The sequence below is a fragment of the Lagenorhynchus albirostris genome, chromosome 16 (assembly GCF_949774975.1).
Source record: "Lagenorhynchus albirostris chromosome 16, mLagAlb1.1, whole genome shotgun sequence".
Classification (NCBI taxonomy): Eukaryota; Metazoa; Chordata; class Mammalia; order Artiodactyla; family Delphinidae; genus Lagenorhynchus; species Lagenorhynchus albirostris.
In genome coordinates this window covers 21931641-21945073 of record NC_083110.1, presented here as the reverse complement: position 1 = coordinate 21945073, position 13433 = coordinate 21931641, and the positions used below count along the sequence as shown (strand labels likewise).

General features: G+C 48.9%; 1 protein-coding gene across 5 annotated transcripts in view; it reads right to left on the bottom strand.

The window, feature by feature from the left end:
- Window positions 1-13433, bottom strand: part of TSPAN15 (tetraspanin 15) — a 49405-nt gene that overhangs the window by 16603 nt on the left and 19369 nt on the right. For 4 of the 5 annotated variants that reach the window (XM_060126066.1, XM_060126065.1, XM_060126071.1 and 1 more), the window contains exons 2-3: window positions 3845-4030; window positions 2516-2590 (exon numbers count right to left, since the gene is read on the bottom strand). In XM_060126066.1, coding sequence (XP_059982049.1) covers window positions 2516-2590; window positions 3845-4030 — 261 coding nt within the window. Of the gene's footprint in view, window positions 1-2515; window positions 2593-2676; window positions 3595-3844; window positions 4031-13433 lie in introns of those variants that run through there. The other variant, XM_060126067.1, reaches the window with a different exon arrangement.

Below are 13433 nucleotides of genomic sequence, written 5' to 3'. Positions count from 1 at the left end.
CTTATCTTATACCATAGACAAAAATCAACTCAAGACGAATGAAAGACTTAAATATAAGATCTGAAATTGTAGAACTAACTCCTAGAAGAAAATATAGGGAAAAACTCCTTGACATTGGTCTTAGTAGTGATTTTTTGGATCTGACATCAAACATTATAGGCAATGTCGCCTATAGCAAAAATAAATAAGTGGGACTACATCAAACAAAAAAGTTTCTTCACGGCAAAATAATCAAAAAAGTAAAAAGGCAAACTATGAAAATATCTGTAAACCATATATCTGATAAGAGGTTAATATCCAAAATATACAAGGAACCCTTACAACTGAATAGCAAAAAAAACAAATACAGTTGACCCTTGAACACTGTAGGGATTAGGGATGCCAACATCCAACACAGTTGAAAATCTGCATACTGCTATTTCTGCCTCAAAAGCAAAGGAAATGATAAATAACTCACCCAAGGGCAGGAAGCTAAAACAGCTTAAATAGAGTCAGGACTCAAACCCTAGTTCTTTTGACTCCACATATTGTAATCTCTAACCGAACATAAACTTTTCCTCACGCTTAGTTATTTAAGGATCTGTAAAATGAAATACAGGTACTATATTTATTGAAAAAACTCTGTGTATAAGTGGACATACACATTTCAAATCCATGTTGTTCAAGGGTCAACTGTAATCTGAGTAAAAAACAGGCAGAGAACCTGAATAGATATTTTTCCAGAGAAGACATACAAATGGCCAACAGGTATATGAAAAGATGCTCAACATGACTAAACATCAGGGAAACGCAAACTGAAACCACAGTGAGATGTTATCTCACTCCTGTTGGAATGTCTATTATCAAAAAACGAGAGACAAATGTTGGTGAGGAGAAAAGGGAACCTTTGTACACTGTTGATGGGAGTGTAAATTGGTACAATCATTATGGAAAACAGTATGATGATTCCTCAAAAAATTAAAAATAGAACTACCATATGTGGTACAATCCCACTTGCAGGTATATATCCAAAGGAAATGAAATTACTATCTCAAAGAGTTATCTGCCAGGAAAAGAACTCTCATGTTCATTGCAGTATGATTCACAATTGGCAAGATATGGAAACAACGTGTCTGTTGCCAGATGAATGGACAAAGATGTGAGAGATATAGAGAGAGATACAGTTATGTAGATATATAGATATACGTATATTCTCCATTGTGTGTGTGCATATATATATGTGTATATATGTGTGTGTGTGTGTGTATATATATATATATATATATATATATATATATATAATGGAATATTATTCAGCCATAAAAAAGAAGGAAAACCTGCCACTTGTGACAACATGGGTGAACCTCGAGGGGGTTATACTAGGTGAAATAAGTCAGACAGAGAAAGACAAACACTATATGGAGTCACTTATATGTGGAGTCTAAAAAAAAAAAGTCAAACTCATAGAACCAGCGAGTAGAAAAGTGGTTGCCAGAGGATAGGAGGTGGGCGAAATACGGAGATGTTGGTCAATGGTACAAACTTCCAGTTATAAGATGAATAAGCTCTGAGGATCTAATGTACAGCATGCTGACTATAGTTAATAATACTGTATTATACATTTGAAATTTGCAAAGGGAACAGATCTTAAGTATTCTCACCAAAAAAAAAAAAAAGTTAACTATTTGAGGTGATGGATGTATTAATTAACTTGATTGTGGTAATCCTTTCACAATGTATACATATCTCAAATCATCACACTGTACAGTTTAAATATATCACAACGTTATTTGTCAATTATTCCCCATAAAGCTAGGGCAGGGGAGAAAAAAAGAACGGAAAAAAAGATTGGAAAGCATCCCTGAGCTGCCTCCATCTTCCTGTGTGCTCTTAGGAGGGCTTCTTAACCTCTCTGTGCCTCAATGACTCCATCAATATGATGGGAATCTCCCCTTCCATCACAAAACAGGAAGACCCCTGGATTCCAAGGGTGTAGACATGCCTGTGGTTAAGGCCCACCCAGCTGGTCTCCCTACTGTCCACTCTCCATTCAGCAGCAAGTAAAATGTGAATCAGATCACATCACTTCCCAGCATAAAACTCTCCAAAGGCTTCCTACTGCCTTTAAAACAAAAATCCAAGGCCCTACCTGATCTGCCCTAGATCTTCATCTTCTACCCCCTCCCCATCACTCACCTGTTTCAGCCAAGCGGCCTCCACACCGTGCACAAACCCGCCAAGCTCCCTTCTGCCTCAGTGGCTCCCTCCGCCTGGACCTCTGTTCCCTCTGAGCCTTAGCTGGTTGGCTCCTTTTCAGCAGCATCCTCCCCACCTCCACCCCAGGCACTCTGTTACCAGCCTGTTTTGTTTTCTTGTTCTCCGGTTTACCTGTTCAGTGCCCATCGCCCCAGCCCAGTGGATGTTCCACGAGGGATTATCTGCCCAGCTCTCTGCTGCACCCCCAGTTTGCAGCCCTGGGCGCATACACAGTGCATGACTAGCATACACATGGCTGATAACTGCGCCAGAGGCCCACCTGGTTCCGGAAGATCAGGGCCACCACGCCACCAACGAGCTCGATTATGAGGCAAATCCCAAGGATGTACATAAACTGGAAAACAAAATTCAGAGATTCACCTAGAGGGGAAGCGGAAGTGCCATCTGTGCCGAGCTCAAGCGCAATAAAGAGAATCATCTCTGTCGGAGCTCTTAGCAGCTCCTGGGCCTTTCGCCCCTTCCTCCTGTGAGGACACAGGATGTGGACACACATTCCCGGGAAAGCCTGTCGCTGGAGCTAGTGGTCAGGAAAAGGGACTCAGCTGTCCCAGCCAGACTGTTATCGAGGTTTGTCCCAGGGGTCCTCAGCAGGGTCTAGGTGGAGAAACACAATCCCCTCCACCCACCCCCCACCACAAGCAGAGCTGGTCCTCGCTCTGGCTGACCCAGAGGGGACAGGCTGTGCAGCATTTCCAGCTCTGCCTGCAGAGGCTCTCCACAGTGGCTTCCCAGACCCCCAGGGTGGGTGAGGGGATGCCTGAGGCTTAGAGGATACACCCCCCTTTATCACAGAAACGGGCATTGTCCAAACTGATGTCAATAACTTCCAGGCTCAGGCAGCACCGAGACTATCCTCATAGGGGCTTTTAGGGGCTTCCCGTGTGAGGGGGACAATGAGGTCAAACACACATGTGGTTGCAGAGAAAACAGATCCTCCTACCCGGCACCCCACACTCTGGGGAGCCATCCATCTCCTGCCAGTAAGTGGGGTAGGGGAGTTGACCTCCCCTGACCCCAGGGCAGGCACTTGGCCAAGCAGGCCCATCAGAGTCCTAGGACCTTGGCCAGAGTTACCAGGAAAGATTCCCCGGAATCAAGAACCATAAGGACTGTTGGCCTGAGGCTGCTGGCCACCACTGCAAAGAGAGCCTGAGAACAGCATCGGGCGTCCAGCTGGGAGGTGGCGAGAGAGAGAGCCTGAGGGCACCGTCTGTACCCCCGGACCCAGTGTGGGCTTGCTGGTTACATGAGCTACTGACTCACCACCAACAACTTTTCTTGGTTTTGCTTGCTCTCATTTGAGTGTGCTTTCTCCCACCTCCAACCGACAGTCCAGACCAACACAGGGTTTAAGTAAGAAGAACAGTATTCAAATCAGCCTTTCTACGCAGAAGTGGAGGAGGCTGGGCACTCTTGGGCCAACGTGCACAGACAGGCTGACCCAGGAAACCCTCTAAAAGAGCCGGTTTGAGGCAAGGACTGAATAACTGGGATGCCCAAGGGCCCAGGGGTGCTCTCCCCAGCTCTCCTGGGGATGCCAAGGACCCCACCACCACCAGTGGCTGAGGGGTGCGTGGGGCGGACTCACCGCTTGGAGAAGGCACAGGTTGTCGCGAAGGGAAGCCAGCACACCGATGAAGGACACGATGAACATGACAACCCCCAGGAGGATGAGGATGATGGCCGGGGCCAGAAAGGCACTTTCCAGGGTTTTGTATTTCTGCCTCTCGACCTCTGCATAGATCCCCACTGACAGGACCAGGCCCCCGATCAGCTGCGGCAAGAAAGCAAGGAGTGAGAGAGGAGAAGGACTGGCAGTCGCGTGATTTTCCTACAAAGGGCTCGTCTGAGGGCTGTGGTGTCTGCCGTTAGAGGGGCTCACCCCAGGTGACTGGATGTGAGGGAAACTGTTATGGGCTCAACTGTGTCCCCCCAAAGTCACATGCTGAAGCCCTAACCCCCAGGACCTCAGAATGGGACTGTACTTGGAGATTGAGGCTTTAAGGAGGTAATTAAGTTAAAATGAGGTCTTATGACTAGGCCTTAATCGAATACAAATGTTGTCCTTAGAAGAAGAGGAGATTAGGATACAGACACACACAGAGAGAAGACCATGTGAAGACACAGGGAGAAGACAGCCATCTACAGACCCAAAGAGAGAAGCCTCAGAGAAAACCAACTCTGCCCACATCTTCGTCTTGGACTTCTGGTCTCCAGAGCTGCAAGACAACAGATCTCTGTTGTTTACGCCACCCAGTCTGTGGCACTTTGTTATGGCAGCCCTAGCAAACTGACACAGACCCTATTGGAAATGCTGCTTTAGAAGAAGGTACTGGTGAGTCAGGGAAAATCCACTGGCTAGAGGGTCAGAGAACCTGGGTTCGAGTCCCAGCTGTGCCACTTGCTAGCTCTGGGCATTGGAGAGGCCTTGGACCACATGAGTCTGTGTTCTCATCTGAAAAATGGCTGAAGTTTATCATTTCTGCCCTGCTCACCCCACAGGTTTTTGCAAGGCTTTTGTGAGATAAGGAAACTGGAAACACTGTTAAGTCTGAAAGCCTGGGGCCCCTGGGATGCGTATTACACAGGCAGGTCACCAAGGGAAATTTCAGAACTGCTCAGGGAGATGGGCATTTCACTCAGCACCATAAACATGGAATTTATCTTCAGAAAGACTATCGGGAAGGCCGAAAGTCGGAGCAGGAGGGCTTTGCCGGTGAATTCTTCATCATCAACTTTCCTAAGGGTGGAAAGGTGATCACTGTAACAACCCATCAGAAAAAAAACAGGCAAAAAAAAGCCCTTGGGGGACCCCTTTTTTGCTCTCAGCCTGAAAACTCTCATACCAAATCTTCCGGGAGACTGATCAGCTGACATCACCCCGAACCCTCAGATGAGTCTGTGGCTGCACCGCCACATTGCACTGGGACCCGCAATAGTGTTCTAACTGGCCCCCTTCAGCCTGTTCTCCACAACAGAGTGACAGGCGAAACCTAATCAGGGCAGGCTGGTACTCTGTGCGCCAAGAGTAAAAGCCACAACCCTAATCACAGCCTACGCAGCCTGTCTGAGCTCACTTCTCACTCCCCCCACTTCCTCACTCTGCTTTAACTGCATGGGGCTCCTCACTGCTGGTCAAACACACGAAGTGTGCCACCCCAGGGCCTTTGCACAGGCTGTTCCCACTCCCTGGAATGCTCTTCCTCCTGATCTCCATACGGCTCTATGGCTCCCTCCCTCACCTCCTTTCCGTCTTTGCTCAATCGTTTCCTGCTCAGTGAGGCCTTTGGGGTCATCTTGTTTAAATGTAGAAAATCCCTCTCCTTGAAACTCCCGATCCCATTTTCCTGTTTTATGTTTTTCCTTTGTAATTGCAAGTACTTAACATACTACATTTTTTGCTCTATTTTTTAATTGTTTGTCTTGCCCACAAGAACATAAGCTCCATGCTAGGAGGGATTTTCGACCATTTCGGACATCGTCAGCACCCACAACAGCCCTGACATTTAGGAAGTACAACAGGCATTTACAATCAATGTCTGTCGAATGGATGCAAGCCAGGCTTCCCAAGAGACCCCCTTGGGTTTGAGTCTGCCGCTGTCTACCCAGCCTCCTTCCCGTCCAAGGATTCTGGCTTTCCGGGTCACACATTCCCGAGAGCAGATACCCTGGACTTCACAGAGCAGAAGGCAGTGTGGGAGAGGAGCTGGAAGCCATGGTGCTGTCAGCAAAGGTCTGAGTAAAGGAAATGAGGGATAATACAGACAAGATGTGGGCCAGATGTGCCATGAGCACAGCTACCCTAGAGTCAACATCTGGAACTCCTCAAGTTACTCCTGGTCTACCCCCGCCTTAAATTGGCTACAATGTGCCGTCAAAGTAGATCCCCTTGACTGCCTTCTAAAGAGCGCCAAGACTGTCCTGGGTAAAGGGAAGTGCCTGCTTCTCCTAAGCTTTGACAAGTGGCGGGGATGCCGAAAGTCAAACAGACCAACCTTACTTAGAAACACCGGGTAACGGGATTACTGGGAAGCCATCTCCCTCGGGTCCAGGGTTCTGCTGTATTTCTAAGTGCCATTCCCCTTAGTTTGAAAGGATAATCTGGGACTACTGAGACCCACTCCCCTGGTCTAAAAGGAATGCCTTCCCAACACACATGGGCCAATAGGTGCGAAAGGCATTGACAAACTTGGCCATGAGCCACTTATTAACAAGTTGGCCATATCAGGAAAACTGTGAGTGAAATGATGTCATCCAAATGACCCAGTTGGGTAAATTTTTTAATTTATAAGACAGGATACACACACACACACACACACACACACACACACACACACACACACAGCCCTCTATAGGAATATGGGGACCACAGGAAATAAAACCTACCTTTGATAGGGAAAGATTAACCAGAGTTATTTGGTCAGTTCATGCTCCAAACCCCAGAACATGGTGAAATCATTGTTCAAGGTTGGCCTAAGCCCTGCGGGTCCTCTGAGAACAAGGGCAAGCGGCTTTAGAGAGCCAAATCCTCCCCTTCCGAATTAGTGCAATTACAAGAAATCACTCACTCAACCCTAACCCTGAACCAGACACAGAGCCCAGAGATCCTTCCACCCCGGGGATCCTTCCACCCCTTCACCCTGGGGATGACGGTTAAAGAAGAACCCCACAAAGAGGTGACATCTTCAGAGCCCAGGCAGGAGTGCAGCCAACATGCAAGGCCATGGGGGCAACAGAGGTGGGGCTTCACCCTCTATCTTGGTGGAAAGTATGATTCTCAGGTTGTCACTGAACCAACAAGATAACATCTTAATATTTTCAGGATTGATTCCATATACTTTTGAGAGTTCTATGTTTCCTGTTGTGAAACAAAAAAAGTTCTTCTTGGGCAGGATGGACACAGGCCCTGACATCTTCCCAGTGCCCTAGCCTGTCCCCCTCCCTCCTTCCTGCTTGAGGCTATGCTTTTGGATTAAAGTACCGTAAACCATCTCCAAAACACCAAAGCTGTCATTGGCCTCCATTCTGAGCAGAATTGACCCCAGCCCTCTTTGTAAAGGCCAGTCAGTGGCTTCTTCTATTTTTATAAGCTCCCCGGACACTCCAGAACAGCCTTGCCGGGAGGAAACAAAACTTCCTTTGGTCTGATCTCCCTCCTGTTACAAAAGATCACATTTTCCTTGCTAGTCAGCCTTGCAACATTTCCAGACCACTAAAGCCATAGGAAAGCTACTGTGGCAAACGCAGACCCAAACTTCTGGACTCCCGCACCACTGTGTACTGAGCTATCACAGGTTCGTGTCTCCTGGTCCAGCCCTCCCAGCGGCCAGCAGGCAGTCCCCAGGGCGGCTTCGCACACAGCACACGCTGATCTGGGCTCCTCATTCAAGGGTTCCAGGGGCAGTAGGCACGGGGAGAGGCCGGCATACCCCTCCCAGGCACTTCAAGATTTCCAAATGATATTTACATCTCCGAGGACATCAGTTTATGTTTCCATGTGAGTATAAAATTAACTGTTGATGCTAGCGTGCAATCCCATCCACTCTTCTCTGCTAATTATAGTCTCTCTTCGGGGGCCAGCCACTCCAGCTCCAGCGCAGGAAGTAAATGGCCCATTTGTCAAGCAGGACAGCTTCAGCTAAACATGGCTGGGGATGAGGGGCACACGGCCATGCCCATTTGGGGCCAAAGAGGCAAAGAACATGCTGCTGGTAGCCCACGGGCCAGGACCAGAGCCCCAGACTTTGCAAGCCACATGGCATCTTCAACAGGCTGCATGGGAGCCCTGTCGTCCATTGTGAACCAGGCCCAAAGGTCCCCTCTGAGCCCTGCAGCCTGGAACCGGCTTCTTCCTCTGTAGGCTGAGGCCCAGCTTCACGCAGCTGCTGGGAAGCAGGAGGCCATGTGAGGCATTCCAGCACCTGCGTCGTCCCCTCCTTCAGGAAGCATCTGGTCCCAGCTGGCTTACCCCCAGCTGGGGCAGGTCTGCACTTTGAGGGGACCTGCAAGGCCTATTTTTACCCACAAAGGCATATGCCAGGCACCTATTGTGTTCCAGACCCTGGGGGTCACAAGGGGTCCCAAGACTAGACAATGGGCTAAGTCTGGAGGAGGGGAGATGAAGAGGCTAGAAATGATCTCTATGGCCTGACGGATGGAATTCAGGGGTCTTTACTTTCATTAGCTTTTAACTGAAATGTTCCTGTCACGAAAAAAGAAGAAGAACCTCAGGTCTACGGGAAGCATGCTGCAATCCCTCCCATGGGGAAGGCTCTGGGAATTTGAACAAAACTGAGGGGGAGAAAGGAAACATCAGAAAATCAAGGTGGGCTTCCTGGAGGAGCCAGTGTTTCCTGGAAGGTCCCAAGAACTGTTTCACTCTGAAACCATCTCATGGGTCACTCAAGGCTCCAGGGTTCTGTGTGGCCCAAACAAAGCACTTTTCTGAGTTTTGAGCTTGAAAGGAGGTGGGGAGTAGCTAAAATCCAAGGCCTGAGAGAGATTTTAAATAAGATGGGGCTAGCGGGTCCCCGGCATCCAGCCAAGAAACCCCGGACTTCACATCCATCAGCTCTTCTGCCCCAGGACGATCCTGCCTGGACCTAGGCAGAGCCCACCCTGCAGACAGCCACCTCCTCCTCAGTACACTCTGTATCAGCTTCTCTCACGCACAGATTAGGGCTGGAAGGAGCAGTAGAGGCAGGATAAGAGATGGGAGTTGGCATTCTGGACCTTCCTTTATTAGTTCAGTGCCCTTGGCCATGTCACTTCGCCTCTTTGACCCTCACCTTTCAGCTGCTGCTGTGTACAGAGTGACTATGCTGTGCCAGCATCCTGCAAAGTGCTATACCAGCATGATCTCCCTTGACCATCACACATCCTTACATGTCTAAGAAACAGCCAATCACATTTTACAGACCAGTCTCAGTGAGGCTAAGTGTCACAGAACTTATGAGAGGCAGAGCCAGGATGTGTGGGCAAAACCTGTCTGGCCTGCCACTAAGGCTACCAGATGGGCCTTTCACTTAGATCTGGGAGATAACTGGTCTGAAATGTCTCTGCAAAATACAAAGGTTCCAGTAGCAGAGCAGTGCTCCCAAGAGAATGTTCTGTGATGACAGTAACGTCTAATACGGTAGCCGCTAGCCATGTGTGGCTAGTAAGCTCTTGAAATGTGGCTTGTGTGCCTGGGGAGCTGAATTTTTAGTTTTACTTCCTTTAAAGTAGTTTAGATTTGATCACGTGTAGCTGGTGGCCACCGTATTGGACAGCACAGCTCCAGAGCAGCTCTCATTGGACGCTGCCCCTTACCATTCTCACCTTGCTCCTTTCTGATAGTACAGACCACCCTTATTAAAGAGTCACGTGCCCTAACCATCCTGCCACTAGCTAGAGGAAGTTCAATTCATACTCACTGACTTCATTCAGGAGAAAGCAACCTCTTTTCCCACTTTCCCCAAGAAAGCCCAGTTCCTATTATCCCATCCTTCTTGCCCCTAAGGAAAGCAGGACACACCAGATCCAGCATCCCCAACCCAAACTGATATAGGGCCTATTCTGTCTCCTGGGAAGGTGCCAGACCCACCTCTAGGACTACAGGGCAGTATTCTAAGCTCTGGGGCCCTGGACCCCAGCACTAAGTCCAGGCAGCCTGTGCTTCAGGAAAGGGGTTCCTCCCAACCCCAAAGGAAAGCCAGCCCTGGAGGAAACAGCAGAGACTGCCTCTTACGCCAGCAAAAAAGCCAGCCTCTGGTCTTTGTCACTGATATTCTGCTGTCAACTCTGCCTTCACCCTGGACTTCTTTCTTTTTAAAAACCTGGACATCAATGCAGAGAACTTGGTTAACTGCAACACTTGGTCCATGACATCCGCTGACAGTCTGCTTTCGTTTGGAACGTAAGAAGCACCACATATTAACCGGTCCTCCTGTCCTCGCTGATGTGCTACGACTCTGCTGTCACACACTGACTCTCCCATGGGTCACTCGGTCCCGAAACGAACCTCCCTAGTGTAGTGATACAGTTTTATAACACACCATGGCATCTGCTAGGCCACATCCCTCCTTCCTGTCTTCTTCCGAAGTGTCCTGGATACTCTTAGACCTTGACTCTTGTGTAGATATTTTAGAATCATTGTATCAAGTTCCATGAAAAAACCTGCTAAGGTTTAACTAGAACCGCATTGAATCTATAGATCCCTTCGGGGAGAACTGACATCTTTATCAGGACTTCCTGCCCAAAAGCATGATCTATTCCTTCTTTATTTACATCACCTTTATTATGACCTCTCTAATAACAGTGCTCTCCACCTCCCTCAAGCTTTTCTGTGGCTGTCTAGGCAGATCTGGGGAGAGACTTGTGGAAGTCTTTCCCAAGCTGCCCCTCCAGCTAGGCCCAGGGTGGGAAACATGGCCTTTGGAAAACAAATCTCTCTAAGAAGCAAAGTGGACGCACCAGTCTGTTTTGCTACCCTCCTGTCACCAACAGTTACAAACACTTGATTTAAAAGACTCCCACATGGGGGCTTCCCTGGTGGCGCAGTGGTTGAGAGTCCGCCTGCTGACGCAGGGGACGCGGGTTCGTGCCCCGGTCCGGGAAGATCCCACATGCCGCGGAGCATCTGGGTCCGTGAGCCATGGCCGCTGAGCCTGTGCTCCGCAATGGGAGAGGCCACAGCAGTGAGAGGCCCGCATACCACAAAAAAAAAAAAAAAAAAGACTCCCACATGATAAATTAGGAGTTTGGGATTAACATATACACATTACTATATACAAAATAGATAATCAACAAGGACTTACTGTATAGTACACAGAACTCTACTCAATATTCTGTAATAACCTATAATAGAAAAAAATCTGAAAAAGAATGGATATATGTATATGTATAGCTGAATCACTTTGCCATACACCTGAAACTAACACAACTTTGTAAATCAACTATATTCCCAAAATAAAATAAAAATTAAATTAAAAAAATAAAAGACTCCCACATGTTGTCTGTTCTCTATATTGTGAAGTTTTTTAGAGGTCTGCCTTGTCACTTTCTCTATCACTAGATGATCGTCCACATTCTTACAGCTGGGAAAAAAAAAAAGGCTCCCACATGCACACAGCTCATTCCAGGCTGTGAAAGAGCTAAACTGGGAGGTTTGCAAGCCCCAGCTACTCAACCCAGCCGGGGCAGAGTGGAATTTCTAATCACAAACCAGCACAAACATATAAAACACTGTGGGTAGGAACTGACAGAGCCCGGACTCTCTTTGGGAAGAGTTTAGGGGCAGGCAGATGGGGAGTGGTGTAACAAACAAGTGGTAAAAATCTTCTGAGACAAGAGGCCTGGCAGCCACTTCCTCCTGGGAAATCAGAGCAGGCCTATTGGAACTGAGCCTTGGAGGATGCACAGGAGTTTGACTTCACACCACTGGACGCTCCATCAGCACAGGGACTGGCCCGATAGATCTGTCGGCGGAATGAATCAGAAATGCTATTGCTTCAGATGCCCACGAGCCCAAAGAAGAAACTAGTGATGCCATTCCAGAGTAGAGCCCCTGAGGCTTAAGGATAAGATGACTTATCTGGTTAATCTGAAAACCACAGAGACAGCCAAGGGGCAAAGGAGAGTCAAGAGCATATCACCTCCACCCAACACACTCTTCTCCCTGGTTTTCTTTTCCCGTCTGTCTCTGGACCCCTTTCCTTCTCTCCACCTTCCATGTGTCTGAACCACGAGAGTCAGAGCCCACCTCCCAGGGCTGTATTCCCACGGTGCCTGGGTGATTATCTTCCCAGATCTCAGCCCAGGTAGGGCACCCCCTGCTGGGGTACACTCAGCAGTACACCCTGTGCCAAACCACTGCTGGTCTCCCCTCCCTTCTTTCTCTAGCAGGGCTGGCTAAGGCTCCCCTGCTCAGAGCTGCAGGCCACTGGCAGGAGTGAGTAAGATGGCCCAGGTCTCCCCTTCCCTCAGACCCTCTAAAAGCAGACACAGGCTCACACAGGTGACAAGGGGGCTTTGTCCTAGACAGCCTCCAGTTCAGGTCCCAGCAGCCTTTCAAAACCCCCAGCTGCCCACCAGGAACTGGGCCAGGCATCCCCCATTCTTTCCAAAGTGGCGGTAAGAGGAATTTCAGGGAAGGGGGCAGGAAGGTGGAGTCCCCCATGATCTCAACTCTCCCTGATCCTCCGGGCTACTGAGAGAAGCCACAATAAAGATGGGAGCTGAGCTTCCCTGGTGGCGCAGTGGTTGAGAGTCTGCCTACTGATGCAGGGGACACGGGTTCGTGCCCCGGTCCGGGAAGATCCCACATGCCGCGAAGCGGCTGGGCCCGTGAGCCATGGCCGCTGAGCCTGCGCGTCCGGAGCCTGCGCTCCGCAACGGGAGAGGCCACAACAGTGAGAGGCCCGCGTACCGCAAAAAAAAAAAAAAAAAAAAAAAAAGAAGGGAGCTGCACCAAAGAGAACAGGAGTTTGGGGAGGAGACATGGGGGGTGCAGGGGGGGATGAAGGAAATTCCAGCAGCAGGTGCAGAAGGCAGTGAGGCCCCACAGCCAGGGCTGCCTTTTCCCGGGGGACACCTGGCTGCGCTGGGCAGATATGAACTAAGAGCTGTCTCCACACAATTTTGGCAATGACAGAGCTTACTGTTTTGCGTTTCTTGTTTTTAATGTTAGATGTAGTTTTACAGCTAAGAAAAAAATAAAGCGAATTGATTATATATAGATACATATATATGGCCCTTGGTTCATTCTTTGCACAAAATCCCACATCTGAACAGGGCCCTCTGTCCCTGAACGAAGGCTGGAAGGCAGAGGAGGCAATCAGACCACAAGTGTCAATGCCTGGCATGACACTTAAAGAATATAAATTGCCTCCACTCCAAAGGCTCAAGACTCCAAAGAGGTCAAAGGGCAAAAGGGAAAAGGAGGCAGCATGACACATTGGAAGGAGAACTGGGGGGCGGGGGGGAGGATGAGAGGGGAGCCCTGAACTTTAATCCCAGCTCTGTCGCTAACTCCCATGCAACCTTGGGTAAGTCTCCCTTCCCCTCTCTGGGCCTCAATTTCCCTGCTCCAAAAGGTAGATGTTTGGCCACAAGCCCTAGAATCCCTTCACTGCTCCGGGAGCCCATGGCAACTCATGCCCAGACAGCCCTTGTTAGAACCCTGGCCATGAGCAGAC